This window comes from Gordionus sp. m RMFG-2023, chromosome 5, assembly GCF_954871325.1.
Source record: "Gordionus sp. m RMFG-2023 chromosome 5, tfGorSpeb1-WG-v2, whole genome shotgun sequence".
Lineage (NCBI taxonomy): Eukaryota > Metazoa > Nematomorpha > Gordioida > Chordodea > Parachordodidae > Gordionus > Gordionus sp. m RMFG-2023.
The window spans coordinates 3,217,084-3,244,737 of NC_088779.1; the positions used below are offsets into that span (position 1 = coordinate 3,217,084).

The 27,654-nt window shown below is 29.1% G+C and overlaps 3 protein-coding genes across 4 annotated transcripts in view; 2 read left to right on the forward strand and 1 right to left on the reverse strand.

The window, feature by feature from the left end:
• Window positions 1-3,668: 3,668 nt before the first annotated feature.
• On the forward strand, window positions 3,669-7,400 carry LOC135930031 (large ribosomal subunit protein uL14m-like). Its single transcript, XM_065466800.1, has 4 exons — window positions 3,669-3,772; window positions 3,858-3,902; window positions 6,746-6,928; window positions 7,081-7,400. The coding sequence occupies exons 1-4, from the start codon at window positions 3,756-3,758 to the stop codon at window positions 7,301-7,303; spliced, it is 468 nt and encodes a 155-aa protein (XP_065322872.1). The 5' UTR covers window positions 3,669-3,755; the 3' UTR covers window positions 7,304-7,400.
• LOC135930029 (M-phase inducer phosphatase-like) lies at window positions 3,909-5,209 on the forward strand. The gene has a single exon (XM_065466798.1). The coding sequence runs from the start codon at window positions 3,967-3,969 to the stop codon at window positions 5,017-5,019; it is 1,053 nt and encodes a 350-aa protein (XP_065322870.1). The 5' UTR covers window positions 3,909-3,966; the 3' UTR covers window positions 5,020-5,209.
• Window positions 7,401-7,450: 50 nt separating the features above from the next.
• Window positions 7,451-27,654, reverse strand: part of LOC135930028 (uncharacterized) — a 31,188-nt gene continuing 10,984 nt past the window's right edge. Inside the window, exons 12-18 of one of the 2 annotated variants that reach the window (XM_065466797.1) lie at window positions 26,759-27,018; window positions 25,826-26,078; window positions 25,556-25,608; window positions 24,907-25,273; window positions 12,968-13,264; window positions 10,070-10,407; window positions 7,451-8,052 (exon numbers count right to left, since the gene is read on the reverse strand). In XM_065466797.1, coding sequence (XP_065322869.1) covers window positions 7,920-8,052; window positions 10,070-10,407; window positions 12,968-13,264; window positions 24,907-25,273; window positions 25,556-25,608; window positions 25,826-26,078; window positions 26,759-27,018 — 1,701 coding nt within the window. In that variant the 3' untranslated portion in view covers window positions 7,451-7,919. The remainder of the gene's footprint in view (window positions 8,053-10,069; window positions 10,408-12,967; window positions 13,265-24,906; window positions 25,274-25,555; window positions 25,609-25,825; window positions 26,079-26,758; window positions 27,019-27,654) is intronic. The other variant, XM_065466796.1, reaches the window with a different exon arrangement.

Consider the following 27,654-nt stretch of genomic DNA (forward strand, 5'->3'; position numbering starts at 1 on the left):
ATCTCCGGATAAAAGTGATGATGGTTTTATAGTAATAATTGAAGGTTGAAATCACCAAAATTTATACATTATCATTAATATTAATTGCATAATTCACAAAACTTGCAATAAATATTTATTTATTTGATAATTTTTTATTAGACCTAACATACTTCTGAGTTATGAATGGTTTAAACTTGATAAAAAATATGATATGGAAAATTCTCTTATAATTATATAATAAAAATATGGTTCTATAAAATTTTAGACATGATGAAATAATTAACAATTATAGCAAAAAAAATATTGCTCTTTTAAAATTATTCAATTTTTATAAAAATATTTGTAAGATATGGATTTTTATTATATTCTAAATTAGATTTTTATTTCTTTTATCTCTTATATATTTTTTGCAATAATCATACACGCATGCTGCTTGAAATTGTAATAAATCAAGCAACAATCACTATCCACTATCTCATTATGTATTACATATTGTTAAATTTATTTGAATTTGCATTATCATTTATCAGCCATTACCTATATCTAAAATATTGTTTTTATATTTTTGCTTAGTTATTTTATGTAATATATACTGATGATATAATTAATAATTTGATATTTCAAATTATATATTCACTATAAGCCTATGTAGTATTGTAAATGTAAAGTAATGGCGTTGAAAATGTTGCCTTTACTAAAGGAGTAACTTTGTGAGGAACATTATTCGACTCTTTTAGAGGGGTAAGGGGGGAAGGGGGAGTGGTACAAAGTAATGCATAACTATCTTCGTTTTACTCACTAGTTTTTAAAATAAAGAAGAAGAAATAATTATATTTTTTATGATATAATTTTATTTTCTAATCATACATTTAATAGAAAAATTAATAACTATGTAATTAATTCTGTTGAGTTACTTCATTATTCAGAATACACTTTACCTTACAATTTATATTTTTAGATACGTTTTATATACTTATTTATTTGTTATAATTTTCATAAGTTTTCGTATTTTTAATATTTAAATTACATTATAAATAATAAATATCATAAATAATAAATAATTTTTTTGTTAAATTATTATTATTTGTATAAGACATTACATTGTCAAAACTACGCCCCTTTATAAATAGCCAACCTCCTTTCCCCCGGATTAAGACCCCCTCCCTTAACCGATACGAGTGTTAACGTTTACTTTCTACCTCCATCTAAAAAATATTATCCCCTGGGAGCCTATTCAACACTTTCCTCAAATATATATGAAAGCAACCCCTTCCACTCGTTCATGTAAACACTGCCTGGTGTCTACACGATAGAAGGAGTATGACCTGTATGACTATTTACCCCCTCCAATCCCCATATCTTTATGGTTAATGATCCATACTACCAAGTATGTATGGAAATATTCTAAATACCAACCTAATTTGCTAAATACCGACCAAAATTTATTAAAATGTAATAAGACCCTTATTATTTAATATATTGTAACGGAATCACGTGGACGAGTCCGGCCTCTTATATATCATCCCCCTAAGGATGGAACCACCAAGTTCGATTAAGAAAAAAAACATAACCATTCCCGGGATTCGAACCAGAGACCATGGGATCAGTGAGCGAAGCTCTTGCCTACTAGACATAGAGGATTTCCAAAAATCACGATTTTTCAAATATATATTATAAATATATTTGGTAGTGCCTATCCAAATGAAAAGTAAACAAAATTCAAATTTGATAAGTAGTACCTTATGGTAGTACCTTATGGTAGTAAGCATCATTAACCTATCTTTATAAAGGTTTAAAAAAAAATAGGATATATGAAGTAAAATAAATAAATTTGGCGATACATCTATTTATTTCTCCTCTATTTTTTCTCCCATAAAGACTATTATTTTCCTTCCTCTATTTTAGATGCCAGCTAGCGTTTTAAAGTAATTTTGTAGATAAATAGCTGTAACTAGCTGTAATTTTTGGAATATAATTGCTAAAAGTAACTAGTTACTTTTTAATATTCATATATATATTATTATAAGTCTTTTAATATGTAATATTAATAAATTTTAAACAAGACTGACTTATCAATTTTTATCTTATCCATTTTTTTGAAGTTTGTTCAGGTTTTCCGGTATTATGGAGGATTATCTTCATAGTTTTATATAAAGCTCTAATATTATTTATAAGTAATTGTATTTGTAATGGTATTTTATTTTATTTAATCATATGTTTATTTCTAGGCTCTCACAATGAAATTAAAAGTAAAATTAAAATAGTCAATAAATATAACCCTTCCATAATCAAAATTTTATTTATTCGGGCATGGGCTTTTATCCTCCCCTCTTATTTCCCATGGGAGTTTAAGCAATTGGTTTTGCATATTGCGCGCGCAAGTAACTGCGGCCTGTCGATGGTCCTCTTAATTATTTTCCATCTTTTCTCCAAGTTTGATGGGTTTTTTATGAGAGAACCAATCGTTGCTCTGTTGTATATATAACTCTGTTTAGGGCTAGTGCGCTTAATATCACGTAAATTTTTAAATATCTGATTCTGTATGTGGGCCATTTTTATATAGTTAATATTTATAAAATAATCCGATTGATACACAAATACAGCCATAGCTTGGGGAGCACTATTATGTGTGTTTTTGCTTTTATCGGTAGGTCCACCTATTGTTAGCCTTTGGCTAGCATGTAAATTTCGGTTTTCACTTTTTTTTAACATTTTGAATTATAGTCTTTATTTAAAAAAGTTATCACTCTTTACTTATTTTCCTTTTAAGGGGGTAGTGGTATGTAGGAGAAACATTTTTATTAGCTAAAATGATATTTACAAAAACAGTCATTTAACCCCCCCCCCTCCCCACCATGGTTACATAAATAGAATTATTTAATATGAATTCTGATTCTGACTCATTTAATGCAGATGAAATTAAATGAATTTAAATGATGAAATATAAATTGTATTATACCTTTCTGCAAGCATTACCAAATTAGCAGACTTAAATTTTATTAAAAATTGGACAAACTTTAAAAAGTATTTTGGATTTCGCAAAAAGAAGGGTAGTAAGGCAATATTTGTGTTATTATCTCCAATCTAGTCATGTTAAACTGCCACTTGGGTCATTTTAGAATAATCAGTGATATATATATGTAAGTAAATTTTTATGTTATATAAAAAAATGATTCGATATATAAATGATTTATATAATATTTTATAATGAAGCTAATTACTTTTAAAATATAACTATAACTAGTTACATCTAAATAATGTGACTAGTAACTTTAACTAGTTACCATTTATAAATCTAACTAATTAAGTTTAAAAAGTAACATTTAAAATTTAGATGTCACAGTGTATCTTAATTTTAGATAAGCTTAGACGGCTAAATATAAATTCATATTTTAAAATTATATTATAAAATTATATTTTAAAATCATATAATATTATGTTTATACATTCTATTATATCTATCTAAAAGGAACAATCTTTTTTTAATTTATGGATTTATAAAACGACGAAAACTTTTTTTATTTATGAACATCTGAGTGATACATTGTTAAAAGTATCATTCTTATTTTAAAATTATGCAATCCTTTTTAATTATTTTATTTTATTATATTATTTATTGTAATTTAAATTTATATTAAATAATATTTTAAACATTTTATTTCCACGTTTTTAAAAAACAATTAAATTAAATCCCATATGTAAATAAAGCGCTTTAAACCAATCGTATTTTACCACAATCCCGCCAAAGCTTTTAAGAAGCTCGATAAAAAAAAATGCATAGTTTTCCGAAGTATAGCTTCATTATTTTATTTTTTAATTAAGATCGTAAATTGTGAATATTTAATTTATTTTATTTTAAAACAAAAAATAACTAGAAACGCGACATCACAATCAATAAATTATCTCAAGCGTTATTTCTCGTAAGCCTCATATTTTTTTATTTAGAAATTTTGCTTTTTTAAAACCACTATAAAATTTTTAAATATGGATGATTCTGGTGATTCAATATTGTCATTTCATATCGAAAGCTTAAATTATAGTTTTTCACCCGCTACTCCGTCGTTTAAATTAAATGCCGCGCGATCTCTTTTTGGCGAGGAAGAAGTGAACGATCACGAATCTTCCTTGCATTCTTTAAATCAGATTATTTCAAAGTTTCCCGTTATATTTTCCTCCCCCACCTTGTTTCCAATTAATAATAAACCAATTAAATCGCCCCATTTGCAACCTTTACACTCCTCACCCATCATTAACAATGCAATATCTATAAACAAATCATCTCATACTGCGTCTAAGAGTTTTTCTGACACCTGGATGGACAGTCCATTAAAGCAAGCTTTAAATCAAGCCTATGAAAGTCCCGATTTAATCGCCGATTTTTCTAAAAACTATGCCCTGCCCACTTTATTGGGCAATAAAAATCCTGAATTAAAAGCAGTAAAATGTGAAACAGTCAAACATTTATTAGAAAATAAATATTCATCTACAGTGAAAAATTTTTCCATAATTGATTGTCGTTTTCCTTATGAATATGAAGGTGGTCACATAAAAAACGCAATAAATATATACACCCGAGAAGGTATAATAGAATATTTTTTTAAAAACCCTATCTTTCAAAGTTCTTGCGACAAACCAAGTAATCCTAAAAATTTTAAATTTAACAATCTGAATGATAACAAGGGTTATATTAAAACTGCAAATCTAGAACTCAATCACAATATCATCATATTTCATTGCGAATTTTCTCAGGAAAGAGGTCCAAAATTGTACCAATTTATGCGCAATTATGATAGGCAAATTAACAAAGAACAATACCCAAAATTATATTATCCAGAAGTCTACATTCTAGAAGGGGGTTATAAACTGTTCTACGAAAATTTTTTACACCTATGCATACCTCAAAATTACAAACCGATGCTTCACAATGACCACAAAAATGATCTAAAACATTTCAAGGCAAAATCAAAATCATGGGGCGGTGAAAAAAACAATCCTATAGCCAGACCTTGTATCAAAAAGAGAAATTTATTTAGATGATTACACATATTTTTTTAACAATAACCATAAAGAAAATCAAAATATATATTTTTTTAACCCATTTTTTTTATTATTATCATAACACTCATTTTTATAACATTTTTTTTTTAAATCTATTTCCCCCCCCCCCTTTAAATTTTTTTTTTAAAAAATATTATAGCAATTTATAATAAAAAGAATATTTATTAAAATGATCTGAAAAGCAAAAATAGAAACATAGTACAATGATTATTTTTAATAAATATATGTATATATATGTTAATTATATATTCAAATGATTTTTTTTCCTTGATGCTTAAAATGTTTTTTTTTTAAATAAAATTGTTACTTGTGTGTTGTATTCTATATCTTCAAATGTAAAATTTTGGATAAATCTTCCTACACATACATAAAAAACAACAACTTTATAGTATGTTTATAGTATAACAAAATAACACTTTACATGTTTTATTATAATTGTTATAATGAAACAAAGTGGAATAAATATATAGAAAAACTCATGCTTGTCAAAAAAATATTTTTCTTGAATTAATATTTAATGGGGTAACTCTTAGATAGCTAATTATTATAATGTGCATGCCCAATTTTTATGGCATAAAATATTTTATAATAGTTCATCTTGAACCTCATATTAATAGAATAAGTGAAACTTTTTCAAAAAAAGATGAAGAGTTTTGCATTTGTTGTAATTTTATATAAACAACAATTAAGAAGGCACAAGAATAGAAAGAAGGTAATATCAAATCACATAAACAAACTTATTAATAAATGGACATTGCTTAATGAAACAATCAGCCCTAAAATTGGTAAATCATTAAATCGATGCCTAACATGGATGATTTAGAATGAAATCATAAAACTTGAAAAAATCAATCGATTTCTTGCCAAAATAAACCTTGTTTCTTTTTAAATGTTTTTGACACAAACTTTTAATTTTAGGCATAAACCAACAAAATTTTATATAATTTATTTATAAAAAAAAATTTCTGCAAGATTACAGATTAAAAATATTGTACTATGGTTGTTAATAATAATTATCAGGTCTACAAATTTTTTAGCCAAATAACCTCAGCAATAGGGGTTTTCCTTCTTCGTGATATATTAATCTCAGAAAATAGAAATAAATAGCTTGCACCTGATGCTTACTTAGCATGAGCCAAATTCTTTACTCATTATAATTTACTCACAAATTTTTTTTATATTCAGATCATAATTGACAATAAGAATTATATAAATAGTACCTGTAATTTAAATTATTTCAGTCCACATTCAAGAATTTTCAGTGGAGACAACAGTTTACTTTGGATAGCCAAATTTTTCTTAGGAATATTTTTATTGAAAATTTGTAAATTCCAACAATTATGAGAATAAATTTTAATAGAATTCAAGCTAGGTAAAAAAATTTTCCATAAGCCATTAGCACAAATTTTAGTTTTTATTACCCTCTAATGAGGCCTTGAAACATACTCTTGATGCCTCAATGATAACTGCTACTGAATAATATTTATATAGTTTCTTAAAAAGCAATATAGTATTTTTTTTTAACATTCCATTTTTATAATCTTTAAGCACTTTAGCCACTCACCAATAATCCCTGTGTTCATTTTGTTCTTAGGGGCCAAAAATTTTATTTTTGTTCCCCCTCTGTGTATGAGACGTATTTTAATTAAATATTAGTAGAAAATTACTAATCATTTATTATTTCTATTTATATCATATACAAAAGCAATAGCTCTCCACATTTACATGTGCAGTTTATGACCCGTTGTAACGTTGTGGACAATAGCGAATTGGCGAAAGAGGCCAAGTTGGCTGGAAAAATGGCGAAATGCATTCACGTTTACAATCATAAAACTGGTCTAGCCTCTCCCGGTGATAGAATTTTGGTAGCTTTGATGGGACAAAAAAGGTTAAAAAATAAATATTTTTGAAATTTGGATTGAGTGTCTTAGATGTTAGAATTAGAAAGTTAGCTCGAGATTATGCTTAGAAAGATTAGTTTAAAAATGGAGGATTTTTTTTTCTAACATTTATGATTAATTTATTATATTTTTATTTCAGGAAAGCGATAGTAGTTGGAACCAAAGTAAAACAAAGGCCTATGCACCCACGTTTCGACGCTATTAATATAGTGCTAGTCGATGATAAAGACGTCCCCCTAGGGAATAAAGTGACGGGCCCTATACCGGGTTACACACTGAGAAGAAACACGGCTAAAAGAGGGGACATAAGGGGAAGGGCCGATTGCACCAAATTGCTCAGCATAGCCCAAACCATCATTTAAAAAAAAATGAATAAAATAATAATAAATTGTATTTTTTTTTAAAAATTTTATTAAAGATTTTATAATGTCCATTTGATACATAAATTCTTTATTGATTATTTCAATATATTATTATATTATATAATAAAATAAAATATATGTAATGTAATGTAAAATAGAAAAAAAGGTGTTTGTGTCATATTAATTTATAATTTAAATATTATTTTAAAAAAAGAAAATTAATTGACCCTTTAATGAGCATCAAAAAAAAAATTAAATTTATGAATATAAAGCTATTTAGTTTCCTCCACTCGACTGCAACCATTTTTTTTTTAAAATTATTAATAAGAATTTATAAAATCGATATGTGAAAGAGTTATTTTTTAAAGAAGATTGTAAATATATAAAAAAAATATATATTCCCGTAATGGATTTCTCATATCTTTGCCCACCTTTCCCCTATTTTTTATGAATATTCAAAATAACAATCGAAAATGGCGTATATTCGTTTATGTATAATAAATAGTTTTAAAGTGCGAAGAAATATAAACGATAGCTTTTAAAATCAATATATTTACAAGGTATAATAATTTTAAAAAAAAAAGATGTCGCAATAGCCATTAAAATGTAAATTTAATCATTCCTCGTGAGTGCCTGGCGGAACCAATTTGTTGAAAAGCGTTTCCAAGAAAGCGACATTTTGCGTCAAATTGTCTTCCAGATTATGTTCAAGCCAGTTTTTCTTAAAAAGTCCAATAATGTCCAATAACCTATATATATATACATAATTTTCTTAAGATTTAGAGAAATAGATAATAATATTAACGTGGTTCATTTCCATGTATCTAATTTAATTATTTTTTCCTGTATCCTTTGGTTTTGACATTTGGCGATAATCAATTTGGCATTTTGAAATATGAGTTCGAAATTGATTGGCGTCACAAAATAAAATTTAAAAACAAGTTTTACTTATAAAAAATTTTTTCAACAAAAATCGCTCAGCTGTCAATATCGAATATACGCTTCATTTAAGGCGACTAAAAAAATGCGTTAACCGAAAACTATCAGTCCACCGATTTTCGCAATCGACTAGTTGCAATATTCGTATTAAATTCCCATTATCGAATCGAATAACGGTATTCGTTCGAGTGTCAAAAATCAAGACCATTTATTTAATAGTTTTTTTTAAAAATAAATCGAAAATTTTAAAATAACAGAAATAATTTCAAAAAATAATACGAAAGATGAAAGATGGCAAATATATAATTATATTATTCGTAAAATACGTGAATCGAATAGTTTGCTTTATCCAATCACTAAAAAAATTAACTAACCAATCCAATCATTAAATTATCTGGCCAATCCAATTACTAATTTTAAGAATGCGTCAATTTTTTTTTTTAAATTATATATATAATTTCAAAATCTTCCCAGACCAAAGCCTATCTAATCAATTTTTTTTTAATTTCTATTTTCACAGTTGTTTAACAAATAAAAAATAAATATATAATTTTCTGTCTGTCAAATTATTGTATGGACAATATTGGAAAAAAAATATATTTGAAGGACCTTTTATACTACAATAAATATGTATGTCATATTTATTAATATCTTGATTTCCTTTTTTAACCAGGTTTAAAATACATATTATAATAAAGTTCATCTAAGATTATCTCATATAAAAAATAATATTTTTTATTGTATTGTCACGAAAACAATAAGGGACTTACATATAAAAAAAATTTAAATATTTTGTTTATTTATTTAAATTATTTTTAAAAGGATTTTTTTGAAGTTGACAATTAATTTTTTTTTTTTTGTAAAAAAGATAAAAAAAAAATTTTAAAAAAGGATTTTTAATAATTAAAAAAAATATATGCTTTGCGAGGGTGGTATGGTAATAATTAATACTTATAAAAGCTGGGTCAGGCTAGGGATAACGATTATCGTTTTATTTAAGGCTTTTATATATTTCATAATAAACAAATTAATTTTTCAAATAAAAGTTTTAAAAAATTTAAGTCAAAAGAAAATGACGGGAATGAATTTTATAACGGTGATTTTTGTTTTAAAAATGAATAAATTATACATCGAAAAATTTTTTTCACACGAATACGTGAAAAAACTTATCTCAGAGTCGGTAAAACTATGTACCATACTAAACACTCTTCATGATCATGACAAACTAGCACTACTACGTATAAAAATTGGTTTGTTAAAGTCCGTATAAATTATTGTGGATTGATCTTAATGAGAGATTCGTATTTGGCGAGAAGGAGGGTTAAATTCGAGATTTTTAGGGCTAAAAAAATTCAATAATTACAACCAAAAATGAGAATATTGTGTGGCTTCGCTAAAAATTATGTCGAAACAAAATATTCAAATTTTAAAAGTATTAGATTTGATACTATCTGACAATTTAAAAATACCCTGTTTTTTTTTCTAAGTACTTTTTTTTCTTCTTTAAACCAGGCATTTAAGTCCGATTTCTTTTTTTGCCAGAACATCTTCTTTTTTTTTAAATATCGGATTACCGAGATCTAATAATGCAACATTCAATCGTAATTATTTTAGAAAGAAAATTGACCTGAATCAAACCGTACACGTATTCATACAAAGAAGACTTAATTTAAATGGAGTCGGTTACTAGTGGAGATCTGCAAGGTCCGGCCAGACCGAAGGCCCGGCCCAAAAATCTGGACTCGGTCGGTCTTCTCGGATTTCTAATTCCTGAAGATTTTAACATTTTTAAGCGGGCTGTAGACTAAATATTTGAGAAATATGTACTTGTTTGCCAAATCGGTTTTATGGATCGAGTTAATGTTGGCCAATCCCGGGTTTATGAAATGGGTGGTGGTATTGCTACCATTAGCCGAATTATTCTGATTAGGATCGGGGTTGGCTCCGGCTATCATAAGGCATTTGGCCAAGCGGCAAGCCAGGGTCATGACTTCTAGGTCGCAAATGTAATTGCTTATGAGGTTGTCCACTTTATGAGACGAAGAGGATCTATCGGGGTGGCCGTCGAGCCCGGCGTTAGGTTTCGGGGACGGAGGAGCTCCTTCTATCTTGTTCCGCCACGAGATGAGGTTGCTGAATATTTTGCGCAGTATTTTGACGATTTTCTTCAAAGAGATAAATTTTTTCAATTTCGCTCAAACATAAATATATTATAAGAGGATAAATTTTCATTTACTGGCCTGGCGCCGAAATATTTAGCGCGAGTTGTTCGGCAAGTAAAAAAAAATTTATGGTAAATAAACATCAATAGTTAAGGTCGGTGTTGTTAAACGGTTCGATTTAACCCATATTTTTAAATATTATGGCTAACTCAAGATTTTAGCCAAATTACTAATTACTTAAAAGTCGTGTTGTTTAGCGGCTCGTTTTGAGCCGGTTCTTTTAAAACGGCCAACTCAATATTTTTAGGCAGAAAAAAATATCGCCTAAGCTTCGGATTTCGCTAATAGATGTCTAGACCTCTGTACCATCTATAAGCAAAATCTTCAGGTTTCCGTCATATTTTTTCCGAATAAAATATTGAGTTAGGCCATTAATCTACAAGTTTGTGGTAATTACTTTTGGCTATACAGTTGTTGACCCAGATTGGATGATAAAAACGTTTTCATTTTTTTATAATTTTATTTGAAAATAAAATTATTTTGACTTGCAAGAAAAATTGTAAAAAAAATAAATAACATATTTATAGTATATTCTTATCAATTTTTTTAACAAAGTTAAATAATAATTTAAAGAAATTAAAAATTATGATGGGTTTCCATTAAAATCTGCACAACACTGTAGTAATCTTGAGTTAGCCGTTTAACAACGCTATTTGAGGTTTATCGAAAATACGAAATCCTACGATTCACGATATAATTGTATATTCAAAATTGAAAAGCGTTTGTTTCGCGTTTTTCTTACAACTAATGTATTTTAAACGCTTTTTGTTTCCCGTTTTTTTTTAAAAAATATATTTTTTCAAAAAAAACACGCAAAATGGTTTAAATAAAAATTAACATTTATAGATGATATATAGGTTTATTTCTCAGCATATTCTGAAAGTAAAAATTATAATTTTTTTATTTTAGCGCCGAAATTTAAAATAAATATTTTACGGTTACGTTTGGGTGCACCACAATATTATGGCCACATTCATAGTGGAAATCCGATCCTATTTCAGCCGTGCGATTTTAAAAATCTTTTTAATGAGATCAACTTAGAATTTGTTCATAAACAGATTTTAAAAATCGATCAGCTGTTAAATCTGGTCGGAATGGATCCAACTACACTGCCGAGAGCGACTTATTAAAATTTTTACCTAGACACCAAACAAAACGTCGGCCATTTTTTCTTTCTCCCTTTAAATATCACAAATTATGGTTGTTAATACTCAAATGATAGAAACCGAATATTTTAAAATCCCGGAAGTTCATTTAAATAAAACGTATTTTTAAAAATTTTTTAAACCTCTTATTCGTTTTTAAAAAAAAAATCCTTAAAAAGAAATGTCTATGCATAACTAGAATCCCTTCTATGTTGACCACTCAAAGAATCAAAAGACTAGTGATCACCTCATGAAGGTTTCGCGGTCTTAAATTACACGCGTGTTAAATGGCTGAAAGAGAATATAAAGTGGATTACTTGTTATAGATTAATAATATGGTGGAAGCGTCAATATCGATCAAATGTTTATATAAAATAAAATATATAAAATTAATACACAATTTTCATTTGACCATATGCCTCCTCTATAAATGTATAAAAATTAAAATTTCAAACAAATTTTGAAAAAATATATATTTATTTATAGTATTTAAATTTTTTTTTTTAAAAAAAAAAAAATAAAAAACGCCATGGAAGCAAGCGTGCTTTTGATATCGATCGAAAAAAATGTTTTAAATGGGTAATATGATACTTCATCAGCCAAAGTCGTAAAAAAACATATAAATTTAAATCGTAATCAGTGCAAACTGGTTTACCAACTTCTTTAGAAGTTCGAGTTCGGTAAGAATAGCGGTATTACCGGATTATAGACGATTCAGGTTCGAATCTCCGGTATAAATTTACATTAATTTAAGTAAATATCCTTAGATATGGATAAAAATAAAATAAAGATTAAAGTTAGATATTTAATCTGAATTTTTTTTTAAAGTGTGCACTTGACGTTCCTTTTTTCTCCCCAAAATGTAACGCCGTTACTAATTTCGTTATTTTATTGGCAATAAACGGGTTTGAGAACTGAAACTTTCTGAACCAGAGCCAGAATAACTTCTTAATTTGTCCGAGTCCTATATTGGGTTGGGATCACGACAGAGACATTCTCTCAGAATTCGTCGGGCCGGATTGCAAATTAAAAATAATATTCGGGTTGAGTTAAATTCGGACAAATTTTTATTAAACTCGGTTAGTACTCGAACCTTGGAAGAAAAAAAATTAAAACTATTCTGATTTCCTAACACTTTTCAAATAGAAACGCACGTTACTTTTTTCCTTCAATCTAATATATAAAAATTTTAGATAGGATGTATTTTAAAAAAAAATAGGAGTTAGAGTTCAGATCGGATTCTTTAATCGGATTAGGTCTAACTTGATAAATCGATTCGATATATAGGCCCTACTCGAAACAATATATCACGTGATAATATAACTAAATTTTAATAAATGAAAATGGTAAAAAATTACCCCAAAATATTCTACGGTGAAATTCTGCAAATCAATATCGTCGGGCGCCGTCAATATCCGGTAAAAGAACGAATCGCTCTTCTTAATCATGTTTTTATTACTATCATTACCAACACCCCCGTGATTGGAATGACAATTTCTGGCGTTGGGGTCGTAATTAAGCAAGAGGGACTTTTGGTTCATGTCGTTCTCTATGGCCAGGAGTTCCAATAAAGTGTTACTCAGGACGCATTCGACATCCTCGGGGAAAACGTGCCAGCTCAGGATGTAAGGAAGGGTCTTGGAGTAATATTCGTGCTTAACAGATTATACACGAAAATTAATGATATAGATAAATTGCAAGTATCATATATCCCCATTTTATTTTAACGATTAGTTATTATGCATATATCAGCAGAAACCTACAAGAGGTTTCATTTGTACGGCCCGGCCCGGGTAAAAAAATTTTTAGGCCCGGCCCGGGTATATTTAAAAAAATCTAAAATAGGCCTGACTCGTGTACCCGGGTCGGGCCTGCAAGTCTTTACTTCAAAGCGATCTCGAGTGGATAAAAAATTGGAAAGCGTTATTCGCTAATAGAGTCCCGCGGACACAAATTCGTTACGGCACGGCCGAGCCAAATCATATTCGGCCCTAAAGATTATTAACAATTCGTGGAATATTTTGGGCATAATATTTTTACCGGGCCGAGTCAGATCTTTAAAAATGTATGTCCGAGATGCAGGGTTCGTGAAATTATTACTCACCAAATAGTAATTATCAAAAAACGCCTCATAAAAGAACCCTCGATTCCCGTTAGTAAAACTTCTTTTACGATAAGCGAATTACAATTTTGGATCGCGAAAATGACACTATATATTATATATTTAAAACAAAATATCCTATTTTTTTTTAAGTTTTAGTTAATGTGCCATCTACATTAATAAAATAATATTCAAAATTTTTATTTACAATTCGAATTCATTTTCGTATTTTTTGGATATCAATAAAAATAAGGCGTGAAAACGAAATTCAATGACCTGGTATAGGTAGGCAATATATATAATTTTTTTTAGTTTTAGATTTTAATGATTATCATAGGTTTTCAGAATCTCCCCCGAATAATAAAAATTTAATCATTTTCATTTCATTTTTAAAAATAACGACAAACAAACACTTTTACTGTAATAATTAATAAGTTATAAAGATAAAGTAATATTATCGTTTAAAAATTTGGTAAAAGCAAAATTTATTATTACAAAAATAGTAAAAAAAAAATGATTGTATAATTATAATTATCAAATTTTTTTAAAAGTCATAAAAAAATGATAAAATTTCCTTTTTTTATCGGTATTTTGATCCCTGTACTATCTCAATATTTCGTTAACATTTGCAGCAAATATAGGCGCGATTTCTACCTGTTGGAATCCGACTCAGGCCGCATTCATAGTGGATCCGATCTTACGATTTAACAGCTGATCGATTTTTAAAATATGTTTGTGAGATCAATTTTTTCTCAAATAACATTAATTTTATCTTCAATTCTATACATGATAATAACCTAAGAAATATTGGTTTTAATAAAAGAAAAATTTATTCTCATAAACCGATTTTAAAAATCGACCAGCTGTTAAATCGTGTGGCGTTTAAGATTTTAGCCCAAAAATTTAAGCCTCGAGATTTGGTGAACGAATATTTCGGCTAAAATTTTTATCGGGCCATCGGATTGTTTAACGCTAACCGGGTTTAAAATTTTCGCGAACATAGGGAGGGTAGGAACTTCGGGGAGATTATTTTTGCCTTTCCAAATGTTTTGAGAAAATATTCTCATCTACAAAAAAAAAACACCCCCAAAATTTTTTCCCCCTTTTACTAAGGCGATTAAAAAATCGTAATACTTTTTCCTCGATCCAATATTTTTTTTTTGATTAGCCGGGGTCTAAAAAGTTCAATTGGACCTATTCTCCCAAAACAAGAGTACGATCTATGGAAAAAAAATCAACTCGGTTGTACAGTTTTTTTTCTTCGTTTGACCGGGTATGATCAAGAGATTAGATTCCAGCGCCAAAATTTCTGACCCGCTTATAACAGCTGATCGATAATTTATAAAATCTTTTTAATTTCGGAATGAATAATCCAATCTTCATTTCTAATCTAAGGGAATCATCAATATATTTAATCGGAAAAATTGATCATATTTTAAAAAAAAAAAACAATTCCTATATAGCAGTTTTTATACAGTGAATGCGTTGCGGTCATATAAATTTTTTTTCCGGGCTGTATTTTTAAAAATATTATCGAACGGATGAATATTTTAGAATCCGGAACCGGGCCTGATATTTTAACTCGCCATTTATTATCTATTAAAATCAAAAATAAAATAAAATGTATTCAAAAATTGAGTATCAAAGAGGCAACGTATCAATTCATTCCATTTTTATAGAATATGGCGATATATTCAAATCAAATTAAAATATTCATAAAATATAAGGGGAAAAAGTTATTATGGATAAGTTTATCATTTTATCTCTCCCAAATTCGGCCAATTATGTACCTTGCCAGGGATAGAGCGCAAAATGACCGATATTTATATCTGACACTCGGGCCGTTTAATTTTTTTTTAAAACCAGGACCGGGCCTAAAAATGTTATTTTAAAAATATCCGGGCCGGGCCGGATATTTTAAAACCGAATATTTGGAATCGCCATTATTAGCTCTACAACAAAAATAATAAATCCGGGCCGGGCTTGAAAATATAATACCCGGGTCGGGCCGCGCAAATGGTACCTCCGCGGGCCTCCGATACTTTTTTTTTAATTGACGTATTTATTTTAGGGGTGCGTTCAAAATATTGAAAAAAAAAACCAATCTAACTATCAAAACTTTAAATCCAAAAAAATTATTTCTAGAAAATTCTAAAAAAAAAAATAAACATATAATAAATATTTAAAACTTTCTCAATTTTTTTTTAAAAAAAAAAAGGATTTAGGACGTACCCATTATAAAGTAAAGGTCGTTAACCTTATTATAATCGAATTCTAGAATTTTTAAAATTTTTTTTTAACAAAATTCAATTTGGCCACATTAATGTTCGTGTTTTAAAATTATTTTTGACTTTCGGATTAAGGCGCGAATGGAAAATTATTCGATATTCGATTCGAAATGAATGAATAGGCGAATAATGAATTATTCGATTAGAAGAATTCGAATCAAATACGAATAAGAAGGGCTCGTTCGATGCTGCGGGCTTCACGAGAATCGTTTTTATATATGGCCGTTAAGGACTTACGGTCAGCTGTTGCCCGGACCGTCGACCGAGCCCCTTTTGAGAGTGTTATTTTTCGTTAATTTATTGAATGTCAAAAATGTTAATACAAAGAAAATTATATTTTTAAATATGTAAAAAAAACGAAAAATTTTTATTTTAGTTCCCACATCCACGCAAACAGAACAGATGGTCATTTACCCCCACTGCTCTCTTAAATCACAAAAAAATAATGGGGAATAATTCACCCTGGAGGGAGACATTTTCATTTACAATCCCCGGAAGAGTTAATTTTTTTTTATTATTATTTTGATAAAATATTTCTGGTATTTATATGACTTTTTTGTTTCGTTTGGGAGGATGATAAAAGAAAGTACAATTTTGTTTTCTGTTATATATTATTTGTCGACTTCGGTTACTGTCAACTTAAGATGTGTTTGAATGGCATAGGTATATAATATACGAATTGAATAATTCCTTATGTAGTAAGAATAATAAAAACATTATTCGATTCGAATAAATTGTCTTTAAAAACACTTTCGCGAAATGAAAAAAAAAATGGACTATTATAAAATTTAAAAAAGTAATTTTAAATAGATGAGGAAAAAAAGAAGGTTTAAAAAATAAAATAAAATTTTCTAAATATGTTAAATCCAGGGATTTGAACCGAACCTGAACTCGGAGGAGTAAACCCTGGTTTTTGATAAAAAAATCTGAACCCGAACCGAACCTGAACCTTATTTATAAAATTTTTACAACCCCGAACCAAAACCAAGGAATTTTTATGAACCCGGGTTCAAGCGGGTTCAGTGTATTGTTTAAAATCATATATTAAGATATTTGTATAATTGTAAATACAAATATTAATAATTTAATTGAGATTTTAAAAAAATTATCATAATACCTTTTAAGTGAAGTGATAATAAATTTTAAACAACTTAATTCATTTATGCCATTTTTTAATTTTTTTTTAAAATTTATTTTCAAAGATTCCTATTGGAGTGTTAAATAAATTTAAAGCAATTAAATACATTCAGGCCATTTATTTTTAATTTTTAACTTAGTCTCAAACATTACTAATTAAAGGAATGAACAAGTCAAAGTTAAAAATTATTATATTGATTTATTTTTTGTTCAGATTAATTTTAATATATATTAATGAAGTGTATATTATAATGTAAATTAAATTTATATATCTGTTTTTTAATTCTATGAAATCATTGCTATTTAAAATTTATCCTCTTTAACTCTTTTATTTCAAGGTTTATGACTGTTTTGTATTTTTAAATGTATTTTATTTGCCTATAAATAAAATAAAAAATTTATTTTTATACCAAATTTATGTCTAGTTTTTTAATATCAATTCGAAAATTCTTAAACCCGAGCTAAACCCGGAACCAAACCCGGGTTCAAAAATATTTCCATAAACCGAACCCGAAACCGAACCCACCTTTTATTTTTTACTTAAACCGAACCCGAACCCGAACCGAACCCGGGGCTAAAATTTTGCCGGGTTCGCATCCCTGGTTAAATCCCTTAAAAATCATTTCAAATTATAGTCATTATCTAGGAATAATTTCTAATATTTAAGAAGAGTAACACGAATAATTTGTTTTTGAGTAGATTTTCAAAAACGGATAACTCAGTATCTCATCCTTAAAAATTATTCGCAAGCCCGAAGGTTTTGTTCATAGAAGGAACAAAGGTCTTATCGAAACCGTTTTTCGAAACCGGCTCAAAACGAGCCGAGCCGTTTAACAACACTAGTTCGAATGATAGGTAAAATATTATTCGACAAAATAATATATTATTTCTTTGTCGTAAAATATTGCTTTGAAATCAAATCGAATAATTCATTAAGTATTAAATGTAAAAAAAAATAAATATATATTTCTTATTTAATTTTCGTTTAACTTTCCTTTAAAATCTTTCATTTATTTAGTTTTGCTTTCCTTAATCGAGATAACTAACAATAGCTAAAAAAAAAATTAGCTTCTTTATAGCCCATTAAAATGAAACTGTTATTGTTAAGTTTTTACAATACACAATCTCGGATTCCTAACAAACCACCACTGTATTAGAACGACGTTAAACTTAGCAACGCCATGAACCCGAACAGTTCGCGAGTAAGAAGCGGTCTCACAGCTGTTAAAGATCTCGACCCGCTTTCATTCCCCAAATCTTATCATTTTTTTTTCCATTCCAAAAATGAGTCCAAGTTCGATGAACAACGACAAAAAAAAATATACCCCTTCCTTCACATATAAAAATTTTTACAATTTTTTAACCAAGCTCGTTATTTAAAAATATTATTTTTTTTTTTGAAAAAAGGGCAAATGAACAAATAAATTTTTTCCCGATTTTACAGGTGGAAGTTTATATATATTAAAAAATAAAAATAATACAAAAAAAAAATTAACTATGCCAAGCTATTATGCTCTAATGATAATATAAAATTATTTCTTTTATTATTTATAATAATATCGTATTTTTTATATAAATTAAATGAAACGAAATTAAAATCAAAAATAAAGCTATAAAGGATAAGAAGAGAAGAGAAGATATCCTATTTATTAACGTTTATTTACCAACGACCGAACCATAAAAAAGGGAATAATTAATCAACTGCCACTAAATGTTAGATCCGAATCTCAATTAACGGCCCATATTTTTTGTATTACAATTACACTAACACACGCCAGGCGTCAAATATTTACTTAAAAGATGTTTTAAATTATGATAACGAAAATTGGAGAAATAATCATTAAAATTTTATATAATTTTTATATACATAATAAAAAAGATTTGAATTTCTTAAATATATTTTAATTTATTTTATTAAACCGTTTTAAAAAAAATGAATTTCGAGTTATTAACTTTATACCACACAACAGCCCTGTGCGTATATAAACAAAAAATGGATTAAATGTTTTTTTTAAGGATATTAAATAAAATATTGATTATATAAATTTTATATGATGATAGCTATGCTATGGCCGTTTGAAATTAAATTGAAAAATTATGTTATAAATAATTTTTATGAATTATAATATATGATAAATATCTTAATAAGGAAAAGAGTGACTCTCTTAATGGACGCGTTTGGCAAATGAGAAATATTAACTCATTTTCGAATTAGCTTAAAACTTCAAACGATTATATTATATTATATTACATTATATATGATGCGCATGCGCGTTATTACGGATTAGAAATAGTTGTCGTACGGTTTAGATGATATACCTTTAATTTAATATGTACCAAAATTTATTGGGCTAAAAACCGATTAGGACTTGTGAAACGATATTATATATCTATACTATAAGATACGATATTATTCAATATTATTCGTTTAATTATGGGAATCGATATTTATGTTTTATATAAACGACCAAACATGTTTTCTAAACTCAGCATAAATTCACTTACATTTATATGTATTAGTTATTAAAAACTATATATAAATGAAAGTAAATTACTTACAAAACAGTGAGCATTTGATCTTTTAATATTTAAGTTGTTATAGGATAGGTATTATTTATATGTTGGCCAGATGTAAAATTTAAAAAAGAAAAAAAAATCAACTTTTGATACTTAAACACTCACTCCCCCCCCCCCTCCAACTTTCAAAATTAAAATTATATATGTATACGTTTTATGGTGTATTGTATGTCTATTTTGCATATTATAATTAAGATGTTATACTTACAGACCAACCGATGTTTATAGTAATACATTTATATAATAGCAAAAACTAATTTAAACGTAAAATAATGATCTATAACAAAGGGATGACCTTTGCATAATAATAACTTAAATTAATATGTAAAGTAAAAAAGTTAGTACAAGTTAAAATCAATTTTTTTTAAAATTAAAAAGTAAAGTTTGTGAGTTGTATTACGTACGTGATATTAACAGCTTTTAAATGTGACGAATTTTTTTAAAAATTTAAAAGGAAACGGAAATGTCGTCTGTTTCAGATCGGATGATGTTTATAAAGATAAAGTTATGTAAATTTTAGCGAAAATGTTATTCGAAGAGAAGATAAGAGAAAGGTGTATAAGCTGAAATATGAAAGGAGTTAATTTTCCCACGTATTCAAATATGTAAATAAGAAAACTCTTTCATCTCTCCCCCCCCCCTAAAGTTGAGTTTGACCCACTTTAGTATAATTTTATCGGAAAACGAGTAGGGAGGGGTAAGTTCATTCAAAATTGATTCTAACAAAGAATTCTCATAAATTTATAACACTATTTTTAATCTTCTTAAAACAAAGGAATCAGGAATGAATTAAAGTGTTGATCAGATCTGATGGAAAACATTTTCGCATTTCTTAATTTTATAGAAAATAAAATTGTCAAAAGAAAAATATGGAAATGTTTTAATTTAAACATGCACAACCAACACTGGTTATAGTGGAATGAGGCCTTTCTTAAAACTGTAACCGAACTTTTATACCAAATGGTTAAGGAGGCGAATCGAACCCGTATAATTATTTTAAAAACCAGTGTAGACATTTTTTTTAAATAACTGTCATATCAAAAAAAAAATTTTAAGAAATATGATAAAAGAATTTGAAATACACAAATTATATACAAAACCTGGCTTTAGGTCCCGCCTTTTCTCAGCTTTCGGGCCTCTTAGCCCATGTTGTAATCATGATTGTATGAGAGAGGGATATAGTGATTTATGTTATTCAATATTTTATCCAGAAAAATATCACGCCAGCCTGAAGATTTTGCTCATAGAAGTGAACAAAGGTCTCTAGACATATCGAAATCTCGAGGCTTAGGCAACATTTTTCTGGCTAAAACATTGAGTTAGTGGTTTTAAAAAAAATCGGCTCAAAACGAGCCTTTTAACAACACTATTAGAGAGTGTTATGTATTTGATAAATAAATAACATTTTGTTTATTATTGCTTTACAAGAGAATGTGTATATAAAGAAGAAGAAAAAAAGGTGACAAATGTTTTATTATTATTTTTATACGAAAGATTTTGATATAATTTTAAATTAAATTATATTAATTCCTTAGATTACAATATATAAGAGCTACTAGTTCAATTTATAAAACGTGGAATATATGGTTCTACTGGCAAGAATTCAAATATCGAATACTTTAAAAAAACAAACGTATAAAAATAATGATGATAATACTATCGCCTTTTTTTTTCTTACATTTTTTTTTACATAATTTATTCTTTTAAAACAATAATAAAGAAAAACGTTATTAATTTATCAAAATACCTAACACTCTTTAACATAAATCACTATATCCCTCTCTCATATAATCATGATTACAACATCCTCAATTGACTTGACCACAATACACTATTCCGTTTTCCACTTTAGCCTTGTATTTCCTACTGCCAATTATTTCTTACACCTTTCCAATCGTTCATCTGAATTTTCCTTTGAACATCAAAACATACATTTCTTGTACCAGGCATAATTGACTTCGCTACGTATCCGGCCTTTTCATTTCCCCCTTCCTTACGAATCACGTCTTTCCTCGCAAAAAATCTTTCCGCCGGAGACTCATCTTCATTCCTGCTATTATTGTAGAACAATTTTGAGATAACCATCTTTCACTGTAATCACACTTTTCCTTTTCCAACTACGATTTCACCACTGCAACTCTCGGCCTTCCTTATCGAACTGGGATGATGAGCCGTGATAACATGCTTGATACAGTACATCTCACAAAACGCCTTAAACGCTACACTTGTAAACGCCATTCCCCCATCAATTACTATCATCTTTACCATTCCATACTTCCCAAAAAATTCTTTCAATCTTCGTATAACTATAACTAACGTTAATCCCGACACCTTTGGGCAATCAATCCATTTGGAAAAAAGGATCCACTATAAGAGAATAATACTTCTTCTCCCATTCAAAAAAAGTCCAAATGTATCCGTTTACATGCCTGTCTAGTTTCCTTCCAGCTATTACCCTTCCTCCCACTTGTTAGATTTGACATACCTTTCGAATATCCTTCTGCATTGATGGCCAGCAAGCATATTCTCTACTCCATTGTTCCATTCTACTTACCCCTTGATGTCCCGCATGAAGAATTTTGACTATTTTATCCCTCAATCTTCGCGGTACTATAGTTCTATTACCCCGCACCAAACAGCCGTCTGTAATTTTTATTTCCTGTTCCACCAATCTGTATGGATTATCTTTCCTTTCCCAATTTTTTTCTCCTATTAAACATTGCTTAATTTTTTTTCAACTCCTCATAATTTAGCGTGCTTTGTTTTATTTCTTGTCAAGTCACTGAACCATTCCTGAAGGGTAATTTCCTAATCATTCCATTGTAATAATTATCCTCATCCTTGTTTCACTACTTCATCCTCGATATATAATCGGGATAACACATCTGGCAAATGATTAATCTTTCCCAGTCTATAAAGTACCTCTACAGTCTAGGAGACAGCAAAATGGTTTGTGGTCAGTATATATAATGAATCTACGCCCTATCAGATACTATCGGCATTTCACGAGTGCAAATATAACCGACAACTACTCCTTTTCGATAACAGAATAGTGCACCTCCGCCGATCTGAATCTTCGCGAAAAAAATATAACGGGCCTTTCCTCCTTGTCCAAAATTTGTAATAGAGCTTCTCCACCCCCCCCCCTTTGCAGAAGTATCAGCTGATAAAATCATCTCCAAATTACTACCAAAACAAAATAAATTAACTTTCAACTCGTTAAAACACCTTTCCTGAATCTCCAACCACCTGAAGGCTGTATTATCTATCAACAAATCATATTATGGAGTGGCTATCTCTGCAAAAACTTCAATAAATCGATGATAAAATTTAATCATTCCCATAAATGATTGCAACTCCTTCTTGTCCTTTGGCGGCGGCATATTTTTTTATACTCTCAATATTTTTGCTTAATGGAATGACTCCTCTGTCTTCTATTATATGTCCTTAAATATATTACCCGGATAACTCCGAGCATATTCTTTTCCCTATTTTCACGCGTTTCTCTCATTTTTATAAGTTGTAATACCTCATCTAATTATGTTCCTCCATTGACCTCCCACTAATCAACAGATCACCTATATAATAAAAAACTCCTACCATTCCTTGGAAAATTGAATTCATCGTTATTTGGAAAACTGGCGCAGACACACTCAACCCGAATGGTAATCGTTTAAAGTTGAACAAATCCCTTCTGCGTCGTTTATAGTCAACAGTTTACTGGTATCTTCGCTAACCTTTAACTGTAAGTAGGCATTAGCAGAGTCGAATTTTGAAAAATACCTGGCACCTTTAAAACTAGCTGGCTAAGGAAAATTAGGATATTCTGATATGGAAAATATTTCGCAAATGTATTTTAAGTTTTTTTTTTATTAATAATGATACCTTAAAATGAGAATTTAAGGGAATAATTCCCCACGCCCCTACCCAGGGATTCTTGTAAGAAATAGTTTTGTTTTAGGGAACATTTAATGGCAATATTTACTAAATTGCCGGGAATGTTCCCTTCCATTATTGCGTTAGTAATTTCTCCATCTCTTCGTTTTGTATAAATTACAAAATTTCGTTTTATATCGGTTAAGAGCTTTAAGGGCTTAAGGTGGGGAGGGGAGGAGGGGGGTCATAATCTTTACAATTTTTATTATTGTCGTTTCACTCTAAAAAAAAATTATTTTCCGAAATTCTCCGTATATCAGACCCGTAGTCCTGGCCCGAGATAGGTAGTAAAATAGTTTGCTTTCAATAATTAGGGCGTACAAACCTGGGACCAATGACAGATAATAATACCTAGACTGACGATGCATTCTTAATAACGCATTTGAAAGCGTCAACGCAAATCAGCTGGACCCGTCATTTTGAGGAACTCGAATAATAATTATTCTCATGTTAAAAACTATCGTTAAATTGAAAACTTGCTGCTTTCGATGATTAAGCGATTCTTTATTAAAGTTTGCGTCAGACATAGGAATAAATTGGCCTCTCGTTTAATATTTTTTTAAGAATGATATGAATTAATCAAAATGGCGTCCACAGCTGTTTTTCATTGATGTACACTTTTAATGAGTGCATCGTCAGTCTAGGTATTATTATATGTCATTGCCTGGGACGCACCAGCCACTATTAAAATAGATTCACTTTAAAATGGGTTCACTGGTGTGGGGAATAAATCGCGTTCATTTTTGAAGCGGTAAATTTAAAAAATTTTTTTTTACATGGGTGCCATTTTCTCAAAACATTTTTAAACCTGTGTTTAAAGGAATCGACAAAATCTGTAAAAAATTGTATAGTCGGCCATTTTTTTTATGAAATAGTATTATTACTTTAAAATGGTTAAAATTTACCAATATATATACGAATATTATAAAATAATTTTAGATTAAATGATAGATTTAAATTATTTCAACGAATAAAAAGTATCCGAAAAATAATTTTGTTATTTCGTAAATTAGGAATTTAAAAATATCGAATCGAATTATTCGTTTAACCCCGAATTCATATCCCGGATATATCTTATTATCAAACTAAATCAAATTAACGGTATATATTACCGTGAATAAGTAATAATTTTTAATAAATAAAAAAGAGAAAGAAATGTATTTATATTTGAACCAGTGATAATTTCACTCAATAGTGCTAGATAAACCCGCTGAGATATTTCCAAGAGTTCTAAGTAGAATATAAAATAAAAACTAACTTGGACAATGGTTCCGTTCCAAAGATAAGTGGAAAGTGCTAGAATAGTTGGCCAACTGAATAAATGATCCACAAAATTGGGCATGTTTGTCCACAAGCAATGTATGGCTCCTAAAATTTCGCCGTTCTCGTTGATCGAACATGAATCAGGTATGATGTGAGTAATATTCTGCGGCGAATCTTCGTTAGTGTTAGCGGACCCATTTTCGTGATAATTCGTGTCATTACTATGCGGATTTTCGGTTAAAGATGATTTCTTACGTTGTTCGTTATAATGGGATTTTAGGATTTGGACAGGAAAATCCGATTTACAGTTGCCCGCCAGGGAACGACCCCAAACGCTATCTATGCAAAGTGTGTGAGTCACGCTACAAATAAAGACATAGTTACGAGATATATATATTTAGGTGTATATTACAGGTTGGCGGTAGTGTCACTAGGGTGGTAAGTGGGGCTCAAACTCCCTGAAAGATGTGAAGAGCCCCCTGATTTTTTAAAAGAGAATTTTTGAGCCCCTATCCTTTTGATAGTAAAAAATAATGACGCCCAGGTTGGTATTAAGCTAAATATTTGAATTTCTAGCTTGAATGCTAACATCTGTGTGGATTATAATAAGAAAATACAAATTTATCGGATGTAAAATACCGTACCCATTTTGTTTCAAGAATTCAGACAGGGCTTCGACTCTCTTGCTCGAATGATCCTGTTTAATGATAAATGTATTTTTTATGTATCGATTTTGATGTGTTGGGGATAAAAATAATAAAATAGCCCTTAAACAAAAATTGTGCACTTAATAACTGAGACTTTTTTTTGAAGATTGTATTAAAGTAACGTGCAAATAAGCAGCCTGTAAAATTTTAAGTTAAATAATCATAACCTAATCGAAGTAATTTAAATATATAAAAAAAAAAACTCACGTATCCGCATCGGACTCCTACGGCAATGTCGGGTCCCAAACTATCCAGCGTTTTTTCAGCTAATGCTACGTCGAAGAATTTACTCTCCCCCCGCTTAGCGGAATCGATATTTTCTGAATCGATAATTATCGATTGGTTATTATTGATCCCGAGCAAAGTGGCTAGGAGGGAAGCGAGGGGAGTGCTCCCATTGGTGGCGGAAGAATCTTGATCTAAAAGTGCCTTGGCAAAGTTTTGGCCCACGTATATTTCTCTATAAATAACCAAAAATAAAGAGAAGTGCGTGCAAGCATTTACAAGGGAAAAGGGATAGAATCTTACCTTCTACCCGAGCTAGGGAGAGGGAGGGTGGGGGGTTAAAAAGCATCTGGCAAATGTTGGTGTTAGGAAAGACATCGGGCGGTTAAACTTTGTTTCGCAAATTTCCATCATAATTTTTACCGAACTGAAAGAAATGCCATATAATAATATCTAGACTGACGCTGCATTCATAATAATGCGCCCGTATAATAATTATTCTCATAGTTAAAAACTAATATTAAATTGATAACTTGCATCCTTATTATCTTGATGATCAGGCAATTCTTTAATAAAATGTTGGAAATAATATTGGCCTCTCGTTTAAAATTTTTAATGATATGGGTAACCAAAATGGCGTCCCCAGCTGTTTTTCATCGATGTACACTTTTAAGGAATGCATCGTCAGTCTAGGTATTATTATATGTCATTGACTGGAAGACGCTTTAAGACTAAGCGAGAGAAGGAAATAAATCGAGAGGGGAATGATGACAATAGGTCAACAAAAATGGATAAATTCAAAATTCCATAATTATTTTAATTTTCTCCCCTGTTCAGTTTATTCGTACAAATACGCTCCTTTTTTTTAGAAGCTTACTAATTTGTTTATATACCACGCAAAACGCTAACAATTACTTGCAATTGGTAAAGCTATCCAAAAACTGCCTGACCGGCTCCAGTCGAAAATTCCCGCATTTATAATTAGACTCGTTCGTCTCCGCATCTTTATCGGGGGTCATAGCGGTAATATCTATGGCCGGAACTAATTGAATGCAACATTCCTGACAATACCTTTCGAGGAATAGGATATCCATGGCAGAATAAGGCACCTGCCATTGAGACAACGCATTGTCACAGGAAGACGAACTTACGTCGAATCGGTGATTGAGGTAAATCTTAGAAAAATTCGAAGAAAATATTTTTCCTTATATGAGAAGATTAGGAATTTAAACGTGTTTTAAATTCATTACATTTTAAATATAAACATATTGTAATTCGAAATTTTTAAATTAGAGAGAAATTCATCTCCACTTCAAATTTAATTAATAATTAAGATCGAGATTTGAGGATAACAAATAAAATTATTAAATATATATAGTTACTCGATAATCATTTAGTGTTGTTAAAGGGCTCGATATGAGCCTTAAAAACGGCTAACAATATTGCCTAAGAGTCGAGATTACGCCAATAGATGTTAAATCCTCTGTGGCATCTATGCGCAAAATTTTTAGGCTTGTATAATAATTTTTTAGATTTAATATTGATTAGAAATCGGCTCAAATTGGGCCGTTTAACAACACTAAAAATCATTAAAATATAAAAATAAAATAAAACTATAAAGTAAAAAAAAAATAACTAAAAATATAAAGTAAAAATTATAAAACTGTTTTCGATTTCACTATTTATACTACTTTTAAATGCTAAAATTTACGTATCAACCTAAACACTTTATCTTTTTTACATTTCAATTTTCGTTAACTCTTAAATAATTAAAATTTGCATATTATAAAAAATTCTTCAATATATAAATA